The 24,924-nt window shown below is 43.7% G+C and overlaps 1 protein-coding gene across 4 annotated transcripts in view; it reads left to right on the top strand.

The window, feature by feature from the left end:
- The first annotated feature begins 3,220 nt into the window (after positions 1-3,220).
- Positions 3,221-24,924, top strand: part of PTCHD3 (patched domain containing 3) — an 85,726-nt gene continuing 64,022 nt past the window's right edge. For all 4 annotated transcript variants that reach the window (XM_044294366.1, XM_044294363.1, XM_044294362.1 and 1 more), the window contains exons 1-3: positions 3,221-3,301; positions 3,382-4,139; positions 16,361-16,482. In XM_044294366.1, the coding sequence (XP_044150301.1) occupies positions 3,399-4,139; positions 16,361-16,482 (863 nt within the window). In that variant the 5' untranslated portion in view covers positions 3,221-3,301; positions 3,382-3,398. The remainder of the gene's footprint in view (positions 3,302-3,381; positions 4,140-16,360; positions 16,483-24,924) is intronic.

The following is a 24,924-nucleotide window of genomic DNA, read 5'->3' as shown; positions in this document are numbered from 1 at the left end:
GACCCTGATGTAGGATTTAGCCTAAAAACAACCGCACTATTGAGGGTTAAATGCACTTGGTGACAGGCTCAGCTTGCCCCTGATGTAGTATATGGCCAAAAAATAACCAGACTATTGATGGTTAAATGCACTTGGTGTGACAGCTTGACCCTTATGTAGGATTTAGCCAAAAAACAACCACACTACTGAGGGTTAAATGCACTTGTTGGCAGCTTGTGCTGGCGCACCACAAGACACAAAATGGCCGCCGATCACCCCAGAAAAAAGTGACTGAAAAACGCTCTGGGCAGCCTAAAAACAGTGAGCAATTCAATAGCAGCAGTTCAATCATCCACAGATGCAGATCGATCAATGGATGGAGTCTTTTGGAGGAGTTAATCACTGCCTAATCTCGCCCTAACGTTGCAGCTGCAACCTCTCCCTATACTGATCAGAGCAGAGTGACGGGCGGCGCTATGTGCCTCCAGCTTAAATAGAGGCTGGGTCACATGGTGCTCTGGCCAATCACAGCCATGCCAATAGTAGGCATGGCTGTGACGGCCTCTTGGGGCAAGTAGTATGACGCTTGTTGATTGGCTGCTTTGCAGCCTTTCAAAAAGCGCCAAGAAAGCGACGAACACCGAACCCGAACCCGGATTTTTACGAAAATGTCCGGGTTCGGGTCCGTGTCACGGACACCGCAAAATTCGGTACGAACCCGAACTATACAGTTCGGGTTCGCTCATCCCTATTTATCAAGACATTTTGCAGGAGAACTTAAGGCCATCTGTCCACCAGCTGAAGCTCAACAGAAGATGGAAGTTGCAACAGGACAACGACCGAAAGCATAGAAGTAAATCAACATCAGAATGGCTTAAACAGAAGAAAATATGCCTACTGGAGTGGCCCAGTCAGAGTCCTGACCTCAACCCGATTGAGATGCTGTTCCATGACCTCAAGAAAGTGATTCACACCAGACATCCCAAGAATATTGCTGAACTAAAACAGTTCTGTAAAGGGGAATGGTGAAGAATTGCTCCTGACCGTTGTGCACGTTTGATCTGCAACTATAAGGAAACGTTTGGTAGAACTTATTGCTGCCAAAGGAGGTTTAACCAGTTATTAAATCCAAGGGTTCACATACTTTTTCTACCTGCACTGTGAAGGTTTACATGGTGTGTTCAATAAAAACATGGTAACATTTAATTCTTTGTGTGTTATTAGTTTAAGCAGACTGTGATTGTCTATTGTTGTGACTTAGATGAAGATCAGATCACATTTTATGACCAATTTGTGCAGAAATTCATATCATTCCAAAGGGTTCACATACTTTTTCTTGCAACTGTATGTCTACTTTTTTTTTATTTATTTTTGTTTTACAAAATAATATTTTTGAAAAAAAAATATTTTTGTTTTAGTATCTCAAATCTGAGAACCATAGTTTTGTTTCGATTGTCAGTGGCTAAATGGAATTAAAATTGGGGAAGGGGATTATAAATTTAGTACTCCATGGAAGTGTGGTACTCCCTTAAGCAACCGTCAATGCAGAGGATGGTCGGGGCACGTGTCACACTGAGTGGTGGTGTCCTTCCGTATCCCTCTCCTGTGACACACTCTGCACTTTTTTTGGGACTGTCACTTCTTTTCTTTCCAGTATGGGAGACCACACCTGGAAAGTGTTGGCCAGGGTTGATCCGGGCGCCTCCAGTTCCCGAGGTACGTGTTGCCATCACTCCGGGACAGCACAAAAGAGTTGTACAAGGCAACCTGTACAAAGTAGACAGAAACTTTTTTGTACCATGCAAGGGTTTTGCGCATGGCATTATATGGCTTGAGGACTTGATCAGAGAGATCAACTCCTCCCAGCAACAGGTTTCCACTGGTAAGGGCACTGGTCTCACCCCTGGGGATAGGTACCTGGAGGGGGTGGGTAGTAAGGCTGCGTTGATTTTTCCACACGGTCCCACAAGCGGACGTGGAACTGGCAGCGAGGGACTGGAACAAGGGGATACTAGCATAAAAGTTATCCACGTACAGGTGGTAACCTTTTTCTAGCAGTGGGTACATAAGGTCCCATACAAGTTTCCCGCTAACACCAAGAGTGGGGGGACATTCATGAGGTTGAATACGGGAATCTCGCTCCTCGTACACACGAAACATCTAAGTGTATCCTGAGGTACTCTCATAAAGTTTGTACAGCTTCACACCATACCTCGCCCGCTTAGAGGGAACATACTGGCGGAAAATGAGTCTCCCCTTGAAAGCAATGAGAGACTCATCAACCGCGACCTTCCTCCCAGGTATGTAGGCCTCCAAAAATTTGGCCCCAAAGTGATCGATGACCGGCCTGATTTTGTACAGGAGGTCATAGGCAGGATCGCCTTGGGGGGAACATGCTGCATTATCTGCATAATGCAGGCATTTCCGGATGGCCTCAAACTGGGTAAGTGTCATGGCCGTACTGTAAAGTGGGGTCTGGTAGAGAACATCCCCACTCCAGTACAGCCTGACACCGGCCCTAGCCAAAAAAGAGCCCGGGTGTTGAGCAATGAACTGTTGGGCATACAGGTTAATTTGCTCCACAATCAGATTTGCAAAATGGTCACTGAAAAAAATACTAAAATAGTCATATTCAGTGAAGCCCACTGTGGGAGTCTGGAATCCTGCTTGGCCAACAAAATCAGGAATCACAGGCTCAAAATGATCTGTGGTACACCAGACAAGTTCACCGGTAGGGATCTCAGGTGGACTTATCTGGTGGGCAGGAAAACTAGTACAAGCCCCAGAGCTGCTCGTACTAGTGTGGGCCACAGGGTCCCTGGCATGGCGGCACCCTTGCTCCACCTAGCAGCGTCTCCGCTGCCTTGGGGGCTCATCATCATCGCTAGATGAGGAGGAGGAGGACGCGGATGACAAGAGGAAAGTGGGGTCGTCCTCATCCTTACTGGGACTCTCGGATTCGGAGGCATGCTGGGCGTATGCCTCCTCGGCCAAGAACATCCGGCGGGCCATAGGGTAGTGTGTGTGTGCGTGTGTGTGCGTGCGGGGAAAACTTTATTCAGCGTGTGTGTGTGTGTGTGTGTGTGTGTGGCACGTGCACTTTGCCCTACACCTAACAGAAAAAATTAAATAAAAGTTGAAACCAAACAATTGTAGTTCATTAACCTGATCCTGTCATCTATTTAACCGTCATCTTTGGATGCAGTTACCTGTGAAATGTTGATCATTAGTAACCATCTCATCCAGATATAATACACTTCCCTCTTCCTTGTAACCGCTTAAAGGAGAATGAGACCATTCATCATCCAGTGCTGCCACTGATGTATGTCAGGTTTGCTTGCTGTTATATGTTTGCTACATGTATTATATTAACAGTGCAAACTTTTTCTCTGTTCTTTGCAGGTAACAAAACACTGGCAATGGGCAGATGTCACACAGATTGTATACAGAGACCTCTCTCTCTTGGCTTCCGTCAGCTTGGTAAGCTGGTGGGAAGGTACCCCTGGTGGTTCCTAATAATTCCTTTTGTTTTATCTGCTGGGTTGGGAGCCGGCTTTTACTTTTTACATGAGAGGAAAGCGAACGACATAGAGGATCAGTTCACACCAATTGGAGGTCCAGCTAAAACAAAACGAGAATTTGTAATGAAACGTTTTCCCACCAATGACTCTGGGCAGTTTTCTGCACAGCGACTGTACACAGAAGGTTCTTTTGTCTCTCTCATAGCAGTCAGCACGTCTGATAATGTCATAAATGTTAACACGTTCAATGAGCTTGTGCAGCTGGATGAGATGGTGCAGAACTTCACAGTGATAGGACTTGCAGCTAATGCAACGCTCGCATTTCAGCAAATATGTGCAGAGGTCCAGGGACAAAAATGTATTACAGCAAATCCGCTCTTATCTGCAGTACAAGGTAATGTGAGTCTGATAGAGACAATACCTATAAGTTACCCCATGTTTCAAAATAGAGCGTTCATAGGAACATACCTGGGTGGAGTGACACTGAATTCAGACAGTACTGTGAAAGAAGCCAAAGCAATCAAATTAGTATATTATTTGAGAGAAGACAGTCAGCACGACAAAGAAAACAGCCTGCAATGGATCAACCACTTAATCAAATTCTTTGCAAAGAATGCCTTACAACTCAATCACATCAAGGTAAGACTGTTTCAGACGTTCAGTAATGTTTTGTGGCAAATAATGAACACACATGTTTTTGTCATCATGAAAATTTCGCTGTTCATAAACATAAGAATTATTATTATCCGTACCGCTGTATGATGCTTCTGTAAGTCATCACATCCTCCCCTAGAAGTAAAATCTATTAACTGTGTGTTTTTATGTTAATTACTCACCATTTGAATTTCTTTGTGCTGTATCATCAATTATTTATTATTTTGTTTTGTGGTTTTACTAAAAGTGTTGGGTTAGGCCTCTTTCACACTTGCGTTGTCCGGATCCGACGTATACTCCACTTGCCGGAATTACACACCGGATCCGGAAAAACGCAAGTGAACTGAAAGCATTTGAAGACGGATCCGTCTTCAAAATGCGTTCAGTGTTACTATGGCAGCCAGGACGCTATTAAAGTCCTGGTTGCCATAGTAGTAGTGGGGAGCGGGGGAACATTATACTTACAGTCCGTGCGGCTCCCGGGGCGCTCCAGAATGACGTCAGAGCGCCCTATGCGCATGGATGACGTGCCATGCGATCACGTCATCCATGCGCCTGTGGCGCTCTGACATCACTCTGGAGCGCCCCGGGAGCCGCACGGACGGTAAGTATGCTGCTCCCCCGCTCCCCGCTACACGTTACCATGGCTGCCAGGACTTTAGCGTCCCGACAGCCATGGTAACCATTCAGAAAAAGCTAAACGTCGGATCCGGCAATGCACCGAAACAACGTTTAGCTTAAGGCCGGATCAATGCCTTTTAATGGGCATTAATTCCGGATGCGGCCTTGCGACAAGTGTTCAGGATTTTTGCACCATGCTGCGGTATTTTCTCCGGCCAAAAAACGTTCCGGTCCGGAACTGAAGACATCCTGATGCATCCTGAACGGATTTCTCTCCATTCAGAATGCATTAGGATAAAATTGATCAGGATTCTTCAAAATTGATCAGGATTCTTCCGGCATAGAGCCCCGACGACGGAACTCTATGCCGGAAGAAAAGAACGCAGGTGTGAAAGAGCCCTTAGAAAAACTAAAGACAGTTTTGTTTTTGTATTTGAACTTTGATTGTAGTTTACTGTACATAGTATGGCTGAAAAAGAAGACATAGGTCCATGAAGTTCATCCAGTGGATGGAAAGGGGTGTGAATTAACCCTTTCAACCCCAGGCCAGTTTTCACCTTCCTGCCCAGGCCGTTTTTTGCAAATCTGACATGTGTCACTTTATGTGGTAATAACTTTAAAACGCTTTTACTTATCCAAGCCATTCTGAGATTGTTTTCTCGTCACATATTGTACTTCATGACAGTGGTAAAATTGAATCAAAATATTTAATTTTTATTTAAAAAAAATTACCCAAAATTTGGAAAAATTACTCAATTTCCAAATTTCTATTTCTCTACTTCTATAATAATTAGTAATAACTCCAAAATAGTTATTAATTTACATTTCCCATAGGTCTACTTCATGTTTGGATCATTTTGTGAATGCCATTTTATTTTTTGGGGACGTTAGAAGGCTTAGAAGTTTAGAAGCAAATCTTGAAATTTTTCAGACCCCAAACCCACTTTTTAAGGGCCAGTTCAGATCTGAAGTCACTTTGTGAGGCTTACATAATAGAAACCACCCCAAAATTTACCCCATTTTGGAAACTACACCCCTCAAGGTATTCAAAACTAATTTTGCAAACTTTGTTAACCCTTTCGGTGTTCCACAAGAGTGCATGGAAAATAGAGATGACATTTCTGAATTTCACTTTTTTGGCAGATTTTCCACTTGAATCAATTTTTTTCCACTAACAAAACTCAATATTTTTGTTAGTGATGCATCCCTAGTTAGTGATGCACCCCTAGAGTAGAAACTCAAAAAATGACCCTATTTTGGAAACTACAGTATAAGGTGGCAGTTTTGTAGGTAATATTTTAGGGTACATATGATTTTTAGTTGCTCTATAGTACACTTTTTGTGAGGCAAATAGCTGTTTTGGCACCGTTTGTGTCTCCATATTTTGAAAGCCATAGTTCGTTTTACTTTTTGGGCGACTGTCTTATGTAGGGGCAAATTTTTTTTCGCTATGAGATGACGGTTTGATTGATACTATTATAGGGCACGTATGTATTTTTGATCACTTATTATTACACTTTTTGTAATGTAAGATGACATAAAATACATTTTTTGATACTTTTTATTTAAATTTTTGTATGTGTTCATCTGAGGGGTTAGGTCATGTGATATTTTTATACAGCAGGTTCTTACGGACGCAGCGAAACCTATTATGTATACTGATTGTAAATTTATTTAAGTTTTACACAATAATATCATTTTTAAAACAATAAAAGTGTCTCCATAGTTGGAGAGCCAAAGTTTTTTTTTTTTTAGTTTTTAGGCAATTGTCTTAGGTAGGGTGTCATTTTTGTGGGATGAGATGACAGTTTAATTGGCACTATTTTGGGGTGCATATGACTTTTTGATCGCTTGCTATTACACTTTTTGTGATGTATGGTGTCAAAAAATGACTTTTTTTACACCGTTTTTTTTTTTTTTTGTGTTCACCTGAGGGGTTAGATCATGTGGTATTTTTAAAGAGCAGGTTGTTACGGATGCGGCAATACCTAACATGTCAACTTGTCATGTTTATCATGTCTACATAGTCTGAGAGCCATCATTTTTTAAATTTTTGGGGCGATTGTTTTAGGTAGGGGCAAATTTTTTGTGGGATGAGGTGACGGTTAGATTTGTACTATTTTGAGGGGCATATGCCTTTTTTTTTAAACATATTTTTTATTTATAATGCATCATCTTACATGGTAGTTACTTTGCATGTCACATAAAGGTGAAGAAAAGATACATTACATGTTTTGAGTATATTAGAAGGAAAAAACGTAGTGCAAATACATTGAGGTAGCATAATCAGTGCAGTACATGTAGAAACAAAAAGGTAAAAGCAACCCCTCCCTCCCTAGCCCTCCCACCCCTCCCCAAAGGATGTCTGCTCCTACTTCCCCCCTCCCATATTATAAAATCTAACGTGTATATCTTATGTGGATGATGATGTTGGATAGGACCCCTGAGTACCCACAATTAGTTTCCTTATGCTCCCAGTTAATAACGCCTTTGAGTACCACTCCGTATATCTGAAAGATGCCATCAGCTCCTTGATATCTCAAGGGAGATGCTGTTCAATAAATGTTTGCAATTTGCGGAAAAAACACTTCGTTTTTTTCTCCTTCTGGTGTTCCGTGTCAAGTTTGTCTATGTACATAAAATTATACATCTGGGAAATTAGCTCACCAATTTGAGGGGTATTCGGTTTTAGCCAATTGTTCAGAAGGCCACGGAGAGATATCAACAAGGCCACATCGACTATCAACCTGGGTTTGGAGGAATCATCAAATATGTGAAAAAGTAATGTCTCAGGACTGTGGACTAGAGTTTCTCCACATGTGCCTCTAACCCAACTAGATACTGCCTTCCAGAAGGTCAGGACAGCCGCACACTCCCACACACAATGCAGCAAATCTGCCTGATCGGTGCCGCATTTAGGGCAAGCTGTCAGGTAATCTTTCCTAGGTGGTTGTCTTGAAACATTAAATGCATATCTCGCTGAGTGCATGAGGCGGAAATGTGATTCCCTCCATTTTTCGCAGGGCACTGCCTTACAAACTCTCGCCCACCCCATCAAAACCTCCTTCACTGGCAACGATACCTGTAATTTCCCCCATTTTTTAAAAAAGACCGGCTTCTACTTTCTTATCAACTGACTCCCTCATTATGTGATATATTTGTGAAATAGAGTATCTAGCGTCCATGTGTATTAATGAGAATGCCAAAGATTGATTTATGCATTCACTAGATACATCTAGCAGTCTCTGCCTACAAAAATGGATAACTTGTTGGTAAGCCAAAAACTGGGAATTTTCAAGGCCAAATTTGGCACACAACTCTGGGATTGGCAGGTATCTCTTTTCTGAAATGTGGAGCATACGGTATCTAGAAATGTGTGAATTCCTCTGGTTCTCCAGATCTTAAACATTTGGTTTTGTGCCCCATGGGGGAATTCTGGGTGCTTCCAGAGTTCCATGTTCCTGGAAGCCAGGAATGGTCTCTTGGCTAACTTGCGTACCTCCTTCCATGCAACTATGGTGTCTCTCGGTATCAGTGAGTGCTTTAGATGGGGTGGGAGTGCCTGCCTCCTAGTGTGGAGTAGATTCACCAGCGGCCATTTAGCTGACAATTGTTGCTCCAGAATAGGGTCTGAGCAAAAGTGAGTCTTATGTGTCCATTCCAGGCAATGCCTGAAGAGACAAGCAAGGTTATAAAGCCGCATGTTTGGGATATTCAAACCCCCTGGTACCTGGGTAACATTAGCTTTCACAGGGCCACTCTGGGTTTTTTCCCCAACCACAAGAATAATGTGAACATTGACTGGATATCCTTGATGTCAGAGTGTTTTAAGAGTAGTGGCAATGTTTGCATAGGGTACAAGAGCTTCGGGAAGCAGATCATCTTGATGAGATGACCTCTGCCCGTTAAGGTCAGTGGCAAATTTTTCCATCTCTCCAAATCCTTTTTGATTGCTTTAAATAATGGGATATAGTTCAGGGTGTAGAGCAGTGGTTCTCAAACTATCTAAAGCCGTGACCCCTTAACACAGTTCCTCATGTTGTGGTGACCCCCAACCATTACATTTTTTTCCTTGCTACGTCATAACTAATTTTGCTACTGTTATGAATTGTAATGTAAATATCTGATATGCAGGATGTATGCCAGTCTATTACAAGGTGTTAGGTAGTTCTGCAATTGGCGCTGTGTTGTGGGGGATCTGTGGAGGGTGCTGTGTTGTGGGGGATCTGTGGAGGGTGCTGTGTTGTGGGGGATCTGTGGAGGGCGCTGTTATATGGGGGATCTGTGGAGGACGCTGTTATGGGGGATCTGTGGAGGACAGTGTTATGGGGGATCTGTGGAGGAGACTTATGGGGGACCTGTGGATGGCACTGTTATGGGGTGGATCTGTGGAGTACGCTGTTATAGGGGATGTGTGCTATGACACATAGGGCCATGAGGGGGGCCAGCATAAGACATATAGCATCTTATGCTGGTCCCTCTCATGGCCCTATGTGTCCCCTCATGTGTCCTAAACTGCGCACATAACTGTCTTTGCGTGTAAAGTATGTTACTCCTGTGTGAAACAATCTCTCCTGTGTGAAACAATCTCTCTATGTTACTCAGGAACGCCTCCTCACGTCATTAGCAGTGCGACGGGAAGTCAGGAGGTAGGGAAATCTCACGAAGTAGGGTAATGTAGCACTACAATCGTGCAGCCCTAATAGGAAGCCTCAGGCGACCCCCCGGAAAGGGCCGATCGACCCCCAAAGGGGTCGCGACCCCTAGGTTGAGAACCTCTGGTGTAGAGTGATTCAGGGGTTCTCCCTATTTTAATACCTAAGTATTTGATATACGCATCAGCTACTATAATCTGGCTGCATGACTCCGGCAATTTAAGCTTTGACGAGGAAGCTCCTAATGTGAGCAACATACATTTATCCTGGTTTATTCTAAAGTCTGAGACCGGGCCGAATGAGGTTAAGAGTCACAACACTTTCTCAAGGTCTGCCAACGGGTCGGCTAGAAAGATAAGCAGATCGTCAGCAAAAAGCGACGTCCTCACCCCCTGGTTCCCTATTTTTATACCTTGAAAAATATCTCCCTCCTCTAGTAATCTAATCAGAGGCTCCAGGGCTAAATTAAATAATAGCGGTGAAAGGGGACATCCCTGTCGTGTTCCCTTGGCCAAGTTGAAGGGTGCTGATAGAAAACCGGGCGTCGAAATTCTAGCTTTGGGATCATTGTATAATGCAGAAATGAAAACTCTAAAAGGACCAAGGATCTGCATCCCATCCAGTACCCTGTCCAACCAATCCCATCTCACGTTATCAAATGCCTTCTCTGCATCAAATGCAACCAAAGAAGGTGCCATAGATCTGTCCGATTTCCAGCATACTGCATCTAGTACTGTGAGGACTTTTTGTATGTTAGTAACTGCTGCTCTATTCTTAATGAATCCCGACTGAGATGGAGACACCAGGTCGGGCATTACGAATGAAAGTCTATCTGCCATTATTTTAACTGCTAATTTCAGGTCGACATTGATTAGTGAGATGGGACGGTATGAAGAAGGAAGCATGGCGTCCCTTCCGGGCTTGGGAATTAATTTAACATATGCTACATTATCCGACGATGATAAGGGAGAGCCCGTGAGGATACCATTGAAAACTTTCGTGAGGGGTTCCGCTATTTCCCCTCCCAGCAACTTATAGAACTCTCTTGAATACCCATCCGGGCCAGGTGCTTTGTGTAGTTTAGAGTTTTTTATAGCCCTCCGAATCAGTGATTGGTGTGTTTAGGGTTTCTAGCTGGGCCTGCGATGGCGATGGAAGAGTGGTGCATCTCAGAAAAAACTCAGACATAGGATCAGTTGGGCCAAGGTTCTCATACAACTTGGCATAGAAGTCGCGTAGGACGGATACTATTTTCTCTGGGTTCTTATGTACCTCGCCCCAAGGATCAGCAATGGACGTTATGTGGTGTTGCCGCCTAGAATTCTTCACTAGTGACGCCAAGAGCCTACCTGCCTTATTACCCTCTCTAAAGAATTTAGCCGTGGAGCTCGACATGTCCATCTTCACCTTCCGCTCATACCATAGCTCATAATTTTCCCTGGCTTCCCGCCATTTTAGTCTAGTTTGGTCTGATGGCTTAGTCAGATGCTCAGTATAGGCCAAACGGAGTAGCTGACTATGGGACGTCAGTTCCAGCGCTACCTTCTTCTTAAGCCCCTGCGTGTAAGCCATTATGCGTCCCCTCAGCACCATCTTTGCTGCTTCCCAGTATATGGACGGTGAATCCTGATATGAGCTGTTGTCTCCCTTATATTCCCAATACCAACCCCAGAGAAGGTCAGCGAAGTTCTCATCTTGATACGGGAATGAAGGAAAGCGACATATAATAATGGAGCCCATGGGCTGCTGTTCCGCTATAACTATAGAGATGGGGGCGTGATCGGATATGATTAGATCATGGATTCTGGTTTCTAAGATTCTGTTAGTTAAATTACCAGAAGTAAGAAGGTAGTCAATTCGCGACCACGAGTCATGAGGGTTGGAGTAAAACGTGTATTCCCTACTATCTGGGTTCATAAGTCGCCAGAAGTCAATCAGTGCCGTATCCTCCATAAATTTTGCCAAGACCCCTTCAGTTGTGGAAAGTTGCTCACCAGATTTCCGTGAGGATTTCCTGTCTTCCCTCGAGGAGGCTACTGCATTGAGGTCTCCCCCCACCAGTTTATTGGCTGACGCGTCCTTGGCTATCAACCCAGCCAAATCAGTAAAGAAGTGCCTATTATCCCCATTAGGGGCGTAAACGTTTTAGATCGTAAACTCATCTATCCCTAGCGAGATTCTCGCCGTGCACCATCTCCCCTCGCCATCAAATGACCAGTCCAGGACAGTAGAAGACAAATTCTTATGCAATAAAATCATCACTCCAGCTTTACGGTTGACCGCCGCAGAACCCACTACATTGCCCACCCACGCTTTCTTCATTCTGACATAATCCTCCTCTTTCAAATGGGTCTCCTGTAAGAGGGCTATATCAGCGCAAAGGTTTTTTAGGTGCCGAAGCATTTTATTGCGCTTTTGAGGAGAGCGCAGCCCTTTAACGTTCCAGGAAACTATTCTCATGGAGGTTTCCACTGGACGATAAATCGCAGGTGAAAGCGGGGAGAGGCAGAAATTCTATGGTTAGGTATATTAATAATGTTACCCTTAATCCCTTTAAAGTAACAAAAAATACAACAATTAACAAAAAACATTCGGGCTCTAAGCCCTGTAAATGACCCAAAAGGCCACTGTTGTTGTTTTTAAAACTTCTGTTTTTTCCCCATGAGGAAGCGAGCGATCAAGATATTAAGACCACTACGCCCCCCAGCCACCATACAAATTGGACTATAATTTCAGTTGAAAAGCAAGCAGAGTATATAGCTAATAATATGGCACAACATGCCATGCCAGCGGAACTACCTTTCGGGTTCGGCAGACCAGGGCCCCAGGAATCAGATATATAAACTCCTGTCCCTGCAGGAACGAAATCGCCCCCAGCCTCCCTTGCCCAAAAGGCTGGCCCAAGCAACATACCAATTCTTGCAGATTGCGATCTTAAAAGTTCCGGGCCCATGCGATTAAACACTCTAAATAATCTCTCTCAGGGAGGTCATCAACTGAACAGAACTAATGAACAAAAATACGTCCCTGCAGACTATGTCGGTGGATCCACCTCCCGGGTCCAGGAAACCGGGGCCCCAGGGATTAGAGGAACAACTAACATTCCCGCAGGAGCGAAGTCGCCCCCGGCCTCCCTTACCCGAAAGGCTGACCCCACAACATACCGACTCTAGTGCTCTGCAATACGTGATATCTCTTGGGCTCACTCGGTTAGGCATGTCGAGCAGTCACAGCAGGAAGCTCATCGAACACGCGGTGCTGGCTTGAATCGACCCGGTCCACAAAGGGTCGCTCGGGGGCTCCCGTGATCGACGGCCCGTCTGTAAGGCCACTGGATCCCCAGTCACGATGTTGCGGCGACCTCGACGGCCCCCGAGGAGGTGACGTATTTCTCTCCATGGAGTTGGACGCTTCATCCGGAGAATGGTACAGCGTGGAAGAGCCGTCTGGGCGGTAAATTCGAAGAGAAGCCGGGTAAATCAGGGCGAACTTGACATTTCTGTTGTGTAACTGCATACAGATCGGAGAAAAAGCTTTCCGCCTCTTAGAAACTTCTGCAGAATAGTCCCCAAACAGCAATATTTTTGCCCCTCGCAGCATAACAGGGCCTTTGCGCGCTTTAAAAGCTCTGAGGATGGCCTCCTTGTCAGAGTAATCCAGGAAGCGCATAATGACCTGTCTAGGTCTGACAGGCTGGCGGTCATCACCACGGTTGTTCGGGCCCACTCTATGTGCGCGCTCTACTTTGCAATGGCGCGAGATTCCCAGGGCACCGGGTAGTTCTTTTTCACAGATGGCCAACAATTCTCCCACCGGGATCGCCTCCTGCAGCCCCACCAATCTCAAGTTGTTGCGCCTGGAGTGATTTTCTAAGTCCTCTATCTTCTCACAAAGTCTCTTATTTTCCGTAAGGACTTTTGTAGAGGATAGATTCTGCAGTGTCTTCCATCACCTGTATTCTGGACTCGGCCGCATCCAGTATGGCATCGTGCTGTTGCACAGTTTCTTGCAGCTGCTGCATAACATGGGTGATGGAGGAGGCCAGGGTTTCCCGCAGGTCTGGAGCCAGGTGAGCGGCGACTTTCACTGCAAGCGCTTTATAGTCGATATATTTTATCAGGGAGTCTGCCATAAGGTTCTTTACCTCCTTCCCATCGGTTAGCCACTCCGGCGGGGTTTTGGCCACAGCATAGTCCGCTGCGCCTGAGTCCGGCGCCATGTTGGAAGGCATCACGTCCTCCTGCAGCGGCGATGAAAGCACTTTGCTCTTTAGTTTTTTGCCCATGCTTACAAGGTATTGGTCCATGCAGCGTGGTCAACCCTGTGTTCCCTCTCGCTACACCAGAGAAGAAGGCGCACGGGCGATATGACTCGTTTTGTGGTAGACAGCTGGGGAGCTCGCTTTCCAAGCGACTTCACATGGCGGCGCCGGAACCGGAAGTCAGCATATGCCTTTTTGATCGCTTGGTGTTGCACTTTTAGTCATGTAAGGTGACCCAAAAATGTTTTTTTTAGCACAGTTTTTATTTTATGTTTTTGACGGTGTTCCTTTGAGGGGTTAGGTCATGTGATACTTTTATAGAGCCGGTCGATACGGACGCGGCGATACCTAATATGTCTACTGTTCTTTTTTCCCTTAAAAAAAAAAAAAATGTTTACTTTATTTTGGGAAAAATACGCTTTTTTTTTACTTGAAACTCTTAATTTTTTGGGAGAAACTTTATATTTTTTAACTTTTTTCACTTTATTTTTGGCCCTACTCTGGGACTTTAACTTTTGGGGGTCTGATCCCCTTTACAATGCATTACAATACTTCTGTATTGTGATACATTTGCTGTAAGTGTATTACCAGTGTAATACACTTACAGCCTGTTTCCTGTGAGATCCAGGAGGCTGGCTCTCACAGGGTTACATGGAAGACAGCCATGATGCCTAAGGAAGGCATTGGGCTGCCTTCCCCGCCATCGAGTCCCCATCACAGCAGCGCTCGGACCAGATGGAAGCTCTCTCCCTCCACCCATACATCGCACGTGCCGAGGTCAGCGCGGATCGCAGCACATCAAAGGTTAATACGCTGGCATCTGTGTTTTCACCGATGTCGGCGCATACAGCAGGGGTCCGGCTATCAGTCACTGCAAATAGCGGATCCGCAAAACACGGACATCAGCCATGTGCGTTCCGCATTTTGCAGAGCGGGTGCGGACCCATTTATTTTTAATGGGACAGTGTGCGGTCCGCTACCGCACTTCCGTTCCGTGGCCCCACAAAAAAATACATGTCCTACATGTTCCGCAATTGTGGACAAGAATAGGACATGTATTTTTTTGTGGGGCCGCGGAACAGAAGTGCAGTAGCGGACCGCACACTGTCCCATTGAAAATGAATGGGTCCGCACCCGCTCCGCAAAATTGCACAATGGATGCGGACCCATTTAGCGAATGTGTGAATGGACCCTAAGAGTCATTTATTTTGGGGATTTATTTTTTCTTGCTCTCTTTAGTCAGCAGCCGTTTATTTTGTATTTTTGCAGAATCTATTTCTTTTTTCCCTTTGTAAATTTCAAAGGCTACGGCTGACCTCTCCAACTTGTATTTTAAAATGCCCTTTTGTTGTTTATTGCACTTTTTACAGTAACTGAAAGCCTTATGAGGTTTAATTCTAGCCTTATATACTTTTTACCTGTAGAAATACATTTTGCAGTGTAATTACCCTAAGTAGATTTAAAGCTCTCCCATTAATCCTCTTTTTTTTAATGTGTGACAGAAGCTGCTGCCAGTCTATGCCCAGAAATGCTGCCTTTAACCTAGGGATAGGTCATCAGTATTAAAATCCCAGAAAACCCCTTTTTACTGCTCCTAACTTTTTTGGAGAGTAGTTTGGATCCATTGACTCAGGACTCCTCTTCTATATAGAACCTCCTTCATTATCCAGTGTGAACCCCCATATTTATCTTAGATCACACATTTTAGGCTTTATTCACACCACCAGGGTGCAGTTTTTTAATTGTCAGAATAATATAGCATACTTGGCTATTCTGCCTGCCCTACAAATAGAAACACGATGGAAGCTAAGTAAATCTCATTAAAGGGGTTTTCCAGTACTTTGATATTGATAACCTGTCCTTAGAATAAGCCATCAATATCAGAATGGTAGGGGTCTAACAGCCAGCAACCCAACATTTAGCTGTTTTTGGGCAGCTGCCAGTGCTGGAAACCATACAGAGGATGGAGCTAGTCTAGTATTCCAGACCTAGGGGTACTACAATTTGTATATTGTTTATATTGTTGTATTTTATGTATCTCATTGTTTGATTCTGGCTGTAGCTACCAGCAAGAAAGGGATGGCAAATGCTGGCAAAGAACAGGGCTTACCACCCTGTTCCTCTCCTCCTGGTAGAAATGAGCTGGTCCTGTCCAGAGACAGAGGGGAAAGGAGGAAACTTCTTAAGCTCCTGCTCCTGATACAAATTTTCCAGAGAGAACCAAACCAATTTCCCTCAAGTAAAGCCTTGAGATTCCAGAGAGCAGTGTGGACTGCTACCATCATCATTTAAGACACTGCTTAAATAACCACTAGGCCAGTATCACCTAAGTGCTGAATTGCCACCAACCAACCTGCTCCATATCCTCAATAACCCCAATACAATAATCACAAAAATCCAGCAGGTTTGAAATATGACTATCATGTTGCAGTTTTAGCAACTGGTGGGTCACAACAGTAACCCATTCACTTTCATTATTTACAATGCAGGCAGCGCTACACTGTCACCTTTGGCGACTAAAGTCATCATGTTGCCGAAATCTAAACCAACATGGAAATGTTTCTGTATATTTTTCAGTAAAAATATTATAGTCAGTAGTTAGCATAATGGTTGTTTTTCCTCACTAAAACAATAACTATAACATAACATGTATCTATTTTTTATACTAGGTATCTTATTTCACGTCAGTATCACGACAGCAGGAATTTGATGGCACAACAAAGACTATAATTCCATTGTTTTCTATTACCTATTTTGTCACCATATTTTTTTCTATCATGTCCTGTGTAAGGTAAGGTCATTTGTGTAATAAAATACATCATGTGTAGAGATAAGCAAAGTATTGGAAAATTCGATTCGGCTGCTTCGCCGAACTTTACAAAAAAAAATTAGCTTCTCGTGGCGGGTGGGCCTCCGCCATCTTGCTTGAAGATTTGAGTTGACGTCATCACGGCCAAGATGACGCCATCATGCTGGCTGGTGGACTTCGATTTGCTTAAGGCCTCTTGCACACAAATTACTTAGTCACAAAGAACATTTCTTTTTATGCAGTGGGTGCATTGACAGGGAGCAGAGATTGCACCACTCCCCGTCATTGTATCCCTCAGATGCCGCATTCATACATGATCGCTGCATCGCATGTACATAACACGGTGTAAAAAAATAAAAATAAAAAATCATTACTTACCTGATCGATTTGCTCGTGGCGGGTGGGCCTTCGCCATCTTGCTTGAAGATTTTCGAGGCCTGAGTTGACGTCATAACACCCAGACACCCGGACTGTATAGGGAACCATTCACTTCAATGGATCCGCTAATAAAACAAAAGGTACTCCGTATGCCTTCCGTTTACGTAGACCCCTATATCAGACCTCCAGACCAGACCCCCATATCAGACCTCAGACAAGACCCCCATATCAGACCTCCAGACCGCCATTAGACCTCCAGACCCCCATTAGACATCCAGATTCCAGACCCCCATATCTGACTTCCATAAGACCTCCAGACCCCCCAGTCTGACCTCCAGACCCCCAATCAGGACCCCATTAGACCTCCAGACCCCCAATCAGACCCCTATTCGACCTTTAGACCCCCATTAGACCTCCATACCCCCCATTAGACCACTCCAGACCCCCCATTAGACCAGTCCAGACCCCCGATCAGACCCCCATTAGACCTCCAGACCCCCAATCAAACCCCTATTTAAGCTTTGGACCCCCATTAGACCTCCAGACCCCCCATTAGACCACTCCAGACCCCCCCATTACACCACTCCAGACCCCCGATCAGACCTATTAGACCTCCAGACCCCCAGTCAGATCTTCAGACCCCCCATTAGACCACCCCAGACCTCCAGTCAGATATCAAGCGCTTCTCTCCCCCTTCTCATGCAGACTAGTGAGCGCTTTTATTATGGAAGCGCTTGCTAGTATTCCTTTTATAAGATGCACTGCATCTTATAAAGGGAAAAGCAATGAGTGCTTCCATCTATATTAATGGTAGCTCTTATTTCTTTTGTTCTGGCACCCCCCAGGGCACGCCACTGCCTCTATCCATTGTATAGTGGATGGAGATGGACACTGCAGTACTGCTGTCAATCCTTTAAATTAAGAGCTAAGTAGTGAACTGAGGTACAGTGCCTTGCAAAAGTATTCACCCTCTTGACTTTTTAAGTATTTTGTTGCCTCACAACCTGGAATTAAAATGGATTGTTTGAGGATTTGCATAATTTCATTTACAGAACATGCCCACAACTTTGAAGATGTTTTTTTTTTTTTATTGTTAAGCAAACAACAAATAGGACAAAATGACAGAAAAAGTCAATGTGCATAACTATTCATCCCCCTAAAGGCAATACTTTGTAGAGCCACCTTTTGCGGCCATCACAGCTCCAAGTCGCTTTGGATAAGTCTCTATAAGCCTGCCACATCTTACCACTGGGATTTTTGCCCATTCCTCCTTGCAAAACTGCTCCAGCTCCTTCAAGTTGGATGGTTTGCGCTCAACTCTGACCAGTTTCCCAGTCCCCCCAACATGATGCTGCCACCACCATGTTTCACTGGGGATGGTGTTCTTTGGGTCATGTGATGTGTTGGGTTTGAGCCAGACATAGCGTTTTCTTTGGCTGAAAAATTCAATTTTAGTCACATCAGACCAGAGCACCTTCCTCCATACATTTTGGGAGTCTCCCACATGCCTTTTCGCAAACTCAGAACATGCCTTTTTGTTTTTAGTTGAAAGTAATCGCTTTCTTCTGGCCACTCTGCCATAAAGCCGAACTCTATGGAGCGTACGCCTTATTGTCGTCCTATGTACAGATCCTCCAGTCTCTACTGTGGAACTCTGCAGCTCCTCTTAGGTCTCTGTGCTGCCTCTCGGATTAATGCCCTCCTTGCCGGTCCGTGAGTTTTGGTGGGCAGCCATCTCTTGGCAGGTTTGCTGTTGTGCCATGTTCTTTCCATTTAGTTATGATAGATTTGATGGTGCTCCTGGGCATCATCAAAGATTTGGATATTTTTTTATAACCTAACCCTGACTTGTACTTCTCAACAACATTGTCCCTTACTTGTTTGGAGAGTTCCTTGGTCTTCATGGCAATGTTTGGTTAGTGATGCCTCTTGCTTAGGTGTTGCAGCCTTTGGGGCCTTTCAAAAAAGGTGGGTATATGTAATGACATATCATGTGACACTTAGATTGCACACAGGTGACATCATTTCATTAATTATGTGACTTCTGAAGGTAATTGGTTGCACCAGAGCTTTTTATGGTCTACCTAACAAAGGGGGTGAATACATACGCACATGCCAATTTTTTGTTTTCTATTTCTAAACAATAGTTTTATTTATATATTTTTCTCATTTTACCTCACCAACTTAGACTTTTGTGTTCTGATCCATCACATAAAATTCAGATTAAAAAAACATTGAACTTAAGGCTGTAATGTAACAAAATACAAAAAAAGTCAAGGGGGCTGAATACTTTTGCAAGGCACTGCATGTAGTTCTGGCACTGGCCATACTGCAGAACAGCTAATCGGCACAGGAACGAGTGTCAAATCCCCACCAATAACGTATTAATGGATTATCCTGAGTATAGAAACATCGTGGACAAGTCCCATTTAACCCCTTAGGGACCCATGACGTACCGGTACGGCATGGATCCCGAATCCTTAAGGACCCATGACGTACTGGTACGTCATGGCTTTAATTCGCGATTCCGGCGCCGCGGGGGTTAATTGGAACAGGATGCCGGCTGAAATCATTCAGCCGGCATCCCGTAACAAAGCAGGGGGGGGGGTCAATTCAGACCTGCGGTTTTCTGCGTTTCCGGTCCATTCGGGTGTCCTGTGACCCGATGAACCGGAAAAAGACTGCGATCAGTGGCGTGATTACACACCAACAATCGCAGTGTGAAGATTTGCAGAGGCGGTGCTGGCCCTGGTGCTGAACACTGCTGTCCAGGGTGCTGATTGGTGCAGGGGAGAGAGGCACGAGAGTCAAACTTCCTGCACCACTCTCTCCCCTCCTCTTCCTGTCCAGCACCCTGACCATGCAGCACCGTTCAGCACCAGCTCCTGCGTCCCCCTAATAGTAATCCATCACCCTCCTGCACCCATCGCCACCCAGGTAGGTTAGGGTCAGTGAGGGAGAGGCACCATTAGGAAGGGAAAGAAGGGAAAAGTTAGTTAGGAAAAAAAAAAAAGAACTTTTACACAAAACTTTCTTTGATCCACCAGATGGGGTCACTTTTATGGAGTTTCTATTCTAGGGGTGCATCAGGGGTCTTGAAAGGGTACATGGTGTAAATAAACCAGTCCATCAAATTCTGCCTTCCAAAAACCATATGACGTTCCCCTCCTATGTCCTGCTGTTTAGCCAAATAGTAGTTTACGACCACGTATGGGGTGTTTCTGCAAACTACAGAATCAGGGCATCCCATTTTGAGTTTTGTTTGGCTGTTAACCCACTTTTTCCAGTAATAAAGGAAGGGTTAAAATGGAAAATTTTCCAAAAAATAGAAATGTCAAAATTGTTTCTCCATCTGCCATTAACTCCTGTGGAACACCTAAAGGGTTAACAAAGTTTGTAAACCCAGTTTTGAATACCTTGAGGTGTGTACTTTCTTAGATGGAGTCACTTTTTTGAAATTTCTATTCTAGGGGTGCAACAGAGGGCTTCAAATGGGACATGGTATAAACAAAACCAGTCCAGCAAAATCTGCCTTCCAAAACCCATATGGTGTTCCCCTCCTTCTATGTGCTCCCGTTCGGCCAAACAGTAGTTTACGACCACATATGGGGTGTTTCTGCAAACTACAGAATCAGGGCAACCCATTTAGAGTTTTGTTTCCCAGTTAACCCTTGTTTTACTCCTGGAAAAAATTTATTATATTGGAAAATTTTCCAAAAAATAGAAATTTCAAAATGGTTTCTCCATCTGCCATTAACTCTTGTGGTACACCTAAAGGGTTAACAAAGTTTGTAAACCCAGTTTTGAATACCTTGAGGGGTGTACTTTCTTATATGGAGTCACTTTTTTTGAAATTTCTATTCATGGGGTGCAACAGGGGGCTTCAAATGGGACATGGTATAAACAAAACCAGTCCAGCAAAATCTGCCTTCCAAAACCCATATGGTGTTCCCCTCCTTCTATGTGCTCCCGTTCTGCCAAACAGTAGTTTACACCACATATGGGGTGTTTCTGCAAACTACAGAATCAGGGCAACCCATTTAGAGTTTTGTTTGGCAGTTAACCCTTGTTTTACTCTTGGAAAAAATTGAATATATTGGAAAATTTTCCAAAAAATTGAAATTTCTAAATGGTTTCTCCATCTGCCATTAACTCTTGTGGAACACCTAAAGGGTTAACAAAGTTTGTAAACCCAGTTCTGAACACCTTGAGGGGTGTACTTTCTTAGATGGAGTCACTTTTTTGAAATTTCTATTCTAGGGGTGCAACAGGGGGCTTCAAATGGGACATGGTATAAACAAAACCAGTCCAGCAAAATCTGCCTTCCAAAAGCCATATGGTGTTCCCCTCATTCTATGTGCTCCCGTTCTGCCAAACAGTAGTTTACGACCACATATGGGGTGTTTCTGAAAACTACAGAATCAGGGCAACCCATTTTGAGTTTTGTTTTGCAGTTAACCCTTGTTTTACTCCTGGAAAAAATTGATTATATTGGAAAATTTTTCCAAAAATTGAAATTTCAAAATTGTTTCTCCATCTGCCATTAACTCTTGTGGAACACCTAAAGGGTTAAAAAAAAGTTTGTAAACTCAGTTTTGAATACCTTAAGGGGTGTACTTTCTTAGATGGAGTCACTTTTTTGAAATTTCTATTCTAGGGGTGCAACAGGGGGCTTCAAATGGGACATGGTATAAACAAAACCAGTCCAGCAAAATCTGCCTTCCAAAACCCATATGGTGTTCCCCTCCTTCTATGTGCTCCCGTTCGGCCAAAAAGTAGTTTACGACCACATATGGAGTGTTTCTGCAAACTACAGAATCAGGGCAACCCATTTAGAGTTTTGTTTGGCAGTTAACCCTTGTTTTACTCTTGGAAAAAATTGATTATATTGGAAAGTTTTCCCAAAAATAGAAATTTTAAAATTGTTTCTCCATCTGCCATTAACTCTTGTGGAAGACCTAAAGGTCTTTCTAGAATGGGGTCATTTTTGGGAGGTTTGTATTATCTAAGCCTCACAATATGACTTCAAACCTGAACTGGTCCATAAAAAGTGGGATTTTGAAGATTTCAGAAAAATTTCTAAATTTGCTTCTAAATTTCTAAGCCTTGTAACATCCCCAAAAAATAAAATATCATTCCCAAAATGCTACAAACATGAAGTAGACATATGGGGAATGTAAATTTATCACAATTTTGGGGGGTATTACTATGTATTACAGAAGTAGCGAAACTGAAACTTTGAAATTTGCTAATTTTTCAAAAATTTTGGTAAAAATTTTATTTTTTTGTGAAAAAAAAATTAACTTTTTGGACCCAATTTTAGCAGTGTCATGAAGTACAATATGTGACGAAAAAACAATCTCAGAACGGCCTGGGTAAGTCAAAGCGTTTTAAAGTTATGAGCACTTAAAGGGACACTGGTCAGATTTGCAAATAATGGCCAAGTCCTTAAGGTGAAATAGGGCTGAGCCCTTAAGGGGTTAAAGAGTTTGTCCAGGATTTTACTATCCTCAGGATAATCCATCAATACATTATTGGCAGGATCTGACACTCGCTCCCCTGCCGATTAGCTGTTCTGCAGTAGATCCAGCGCCAGAACTACATACCTCAGTTCACTACTTAGTTGTTAAGTGATATGATGTCTGGACTTGTCTGGTTTAGTCCATATTTGTATATCTTATACAGTTGCAATGTTGTATTATTTTGATTTAGTCTATGCTAAATAGGGTGGATTTTTCCCAGAGGTATTTACATTGTGGATTTTGCAGAAAACTCCACAGGTTTCCACTGTGGATTTTTTCTGCAGCATATGGATGAAAATTCGTAAACATTTCATCTACTTTGCTGGTGCTGTAATACACTATAGATGTACTGACAAAAATTCTGTGGCACGGAAATTGCAGCATTTTCACCTAGTGTGAACATACCTCTGCATTGTGTTGTTCCTCTGTTATGCTTTCGGGAAATATATAAATACATTGAGACCGGGCTTTACATTACCTTACTTAAAGGCTGCAGAGTTGTCTCTGTTTCCGACTTCTCTATTTTACAGGCCCCGGCTGCTTTCAGAATGAATGAACTAGTTGGCTTCTTTTCTGTTGCCCTACCAATTCTCTAAGGTGTTGTACCCTTCTTTTAAGTAGCAACAACCTCCGCTGGTTACTCGCAGGAATAAAGCCAGACTATGTCTCCAGCAGCAGCCACCAGCTCCCACTTTCATGTGCTATCTAACCCTAGGTGCACTTCTGCATTGTGAAATCCAGCAGGCTGTTCCAGCACCTGCTGGAGTGAGACATATGTGGCATAGCCAGATAATTCTGTGAACCGCCACATCTTCATTGACTATATAAAGGGATCCCATAGGGATCTTGAAGCTTTCTGACATAAATACTGGCTTTTGTCTTTATTTACCCAAAACATATATGTCTCTACTGCTCTCTATTCCTGAGCTTCTGGAGCTGTGACATGTGACAGTAAGTCAGGAAGATGCCAGTAGCACAAAGGTTAAGAAATGACAAGCTCAGATTCTTGTCTACAAATGCTCGCAGTTTAGTGAATGAGATCAATGAACTTGAGGCTATAATAACATCTGAGAATATAGATCTAGTGGCTGTTACTGAGATGTGGTTCAAGGGGAGTAATGACTGGGATATAACAATACCAGGGTTCTCTCTATACAGGAAAGACAGAGAAGGCAAGAAGAGGGGAGGGGTGGCCCTGTATGTGAAAGATAGCATAAAATCTAATTTGATACAAGTTAGCGAGAACAATTTAGAGTCAGTTTGGGTTACCTTGCAGCTTGATAATCATAAGGTAACTTGTGTAGGTGTGATATATAGACCACCTAGTCAAGTCAAAGAATTAGATGATCTACTAGTTGAGGAAATAGCTAAAATGACATTGAAAGGGGAAGTTATCATTATGGGAGACTTCAATCTTCCTGATGTAAACTGGAAAACCAAAATAACTAGTTCTGCCAGGAGTACAGATATTCTAAATTCCCTACTGGGATTATCTCTACAGCAAGTAGTTGAGGAGCCAACCCAGAAGGAGGCCATTTTAGATTTAGTATTCACAAATGGGAATTTGGTATATGATATTACTGTAGGGGAAAGCTTGGGATCTAGCGATCACCAGTCAGTGTGGTTTACTATAAGTACAGTGACTGAGTCACACCACACAAAAACAAAAAGTTTAGATTTTAGAAAAACTGACTTTTCTAAAATTAGATTAGTGGTATACGAGTCCCTATCAGATTGGAACAGTTTCATTGGAGTCCAGGAGAAATGGGACTTCTTAAAAGTGGCACTATTGAAGGCAACAGAAAATTTCATTAGGCTTGTCAGTTAGAGTTGAGCGAACACCTGGATGTTCGGGTTCGAGAAGTTCGGCCGAACTTCCCGAAAATGTTCGGGTTCGGGATCCGAACCCGATCCGAACTTCGTCCCGAACCCGAACCCCATTGAAGTCAAGGGGGACCCGAACTTTTCGGCACTAAAAAGGCTGTAAAACAGCCCAGGAAAGGGCTAGAGGGCTGCAAAAGGCAGCAACATGTAGGTAAATCCCTTGCAAACAAATGTGGATAGGGAAATGAATTAAAATAAAAATTAAATAAATAAAAATTTACCAAAATCAATTGGAGAGAGGTCCCATAGCAGAGAATCTGGCTTCCCGTCACCCACCACTGGAACAGTCCATTCTCAGATATTTAGGCCCCGGAACCCAGGCAGAGGAGAGAGGTCCAAGAACAGAGAATCTGGCTTCATGTCAGCAGAGAATTAGTCTGCATGTCATAGCAGAGAATGAGGCTTCACGTCAGCCACCACTGCAACAGTCCATTGGCATATATTTAGGCCCAGCACCCAGGCAGAGGAGAGAGGTCCCGTAACAGACAATCTGGCTTCATGTCAGCAGAGAATCAGTCTGCATGTCATAGCAGAGAATGAGGCTTCATGTCAGCCACCACTGCAACAGTCCATTGGCATATATTTAGGCCCAGCACACAGGCAGAGGAGAGAGGTCCCGTAACAGACAATCTGGCTTCAT

The sequence above is a fragment of the Bufo gargarizans genome, chromosome 5, assembly GCF_014858855.1.
Source record: "Bufo gargarizans isolate SCDJY-AF-19 chromosome 5, ASM1485885v1, whole genome shotgun sequence".
Taxonomy (NCBI): Eukaryota; Metazoa; Chordata; class Amphibia; order Anura; family Bufonidae; genus Bufo; species Bufo gargarizans.
This window is presented reverse-complemented; position numbering and strand designations above follow the sequence as displayed.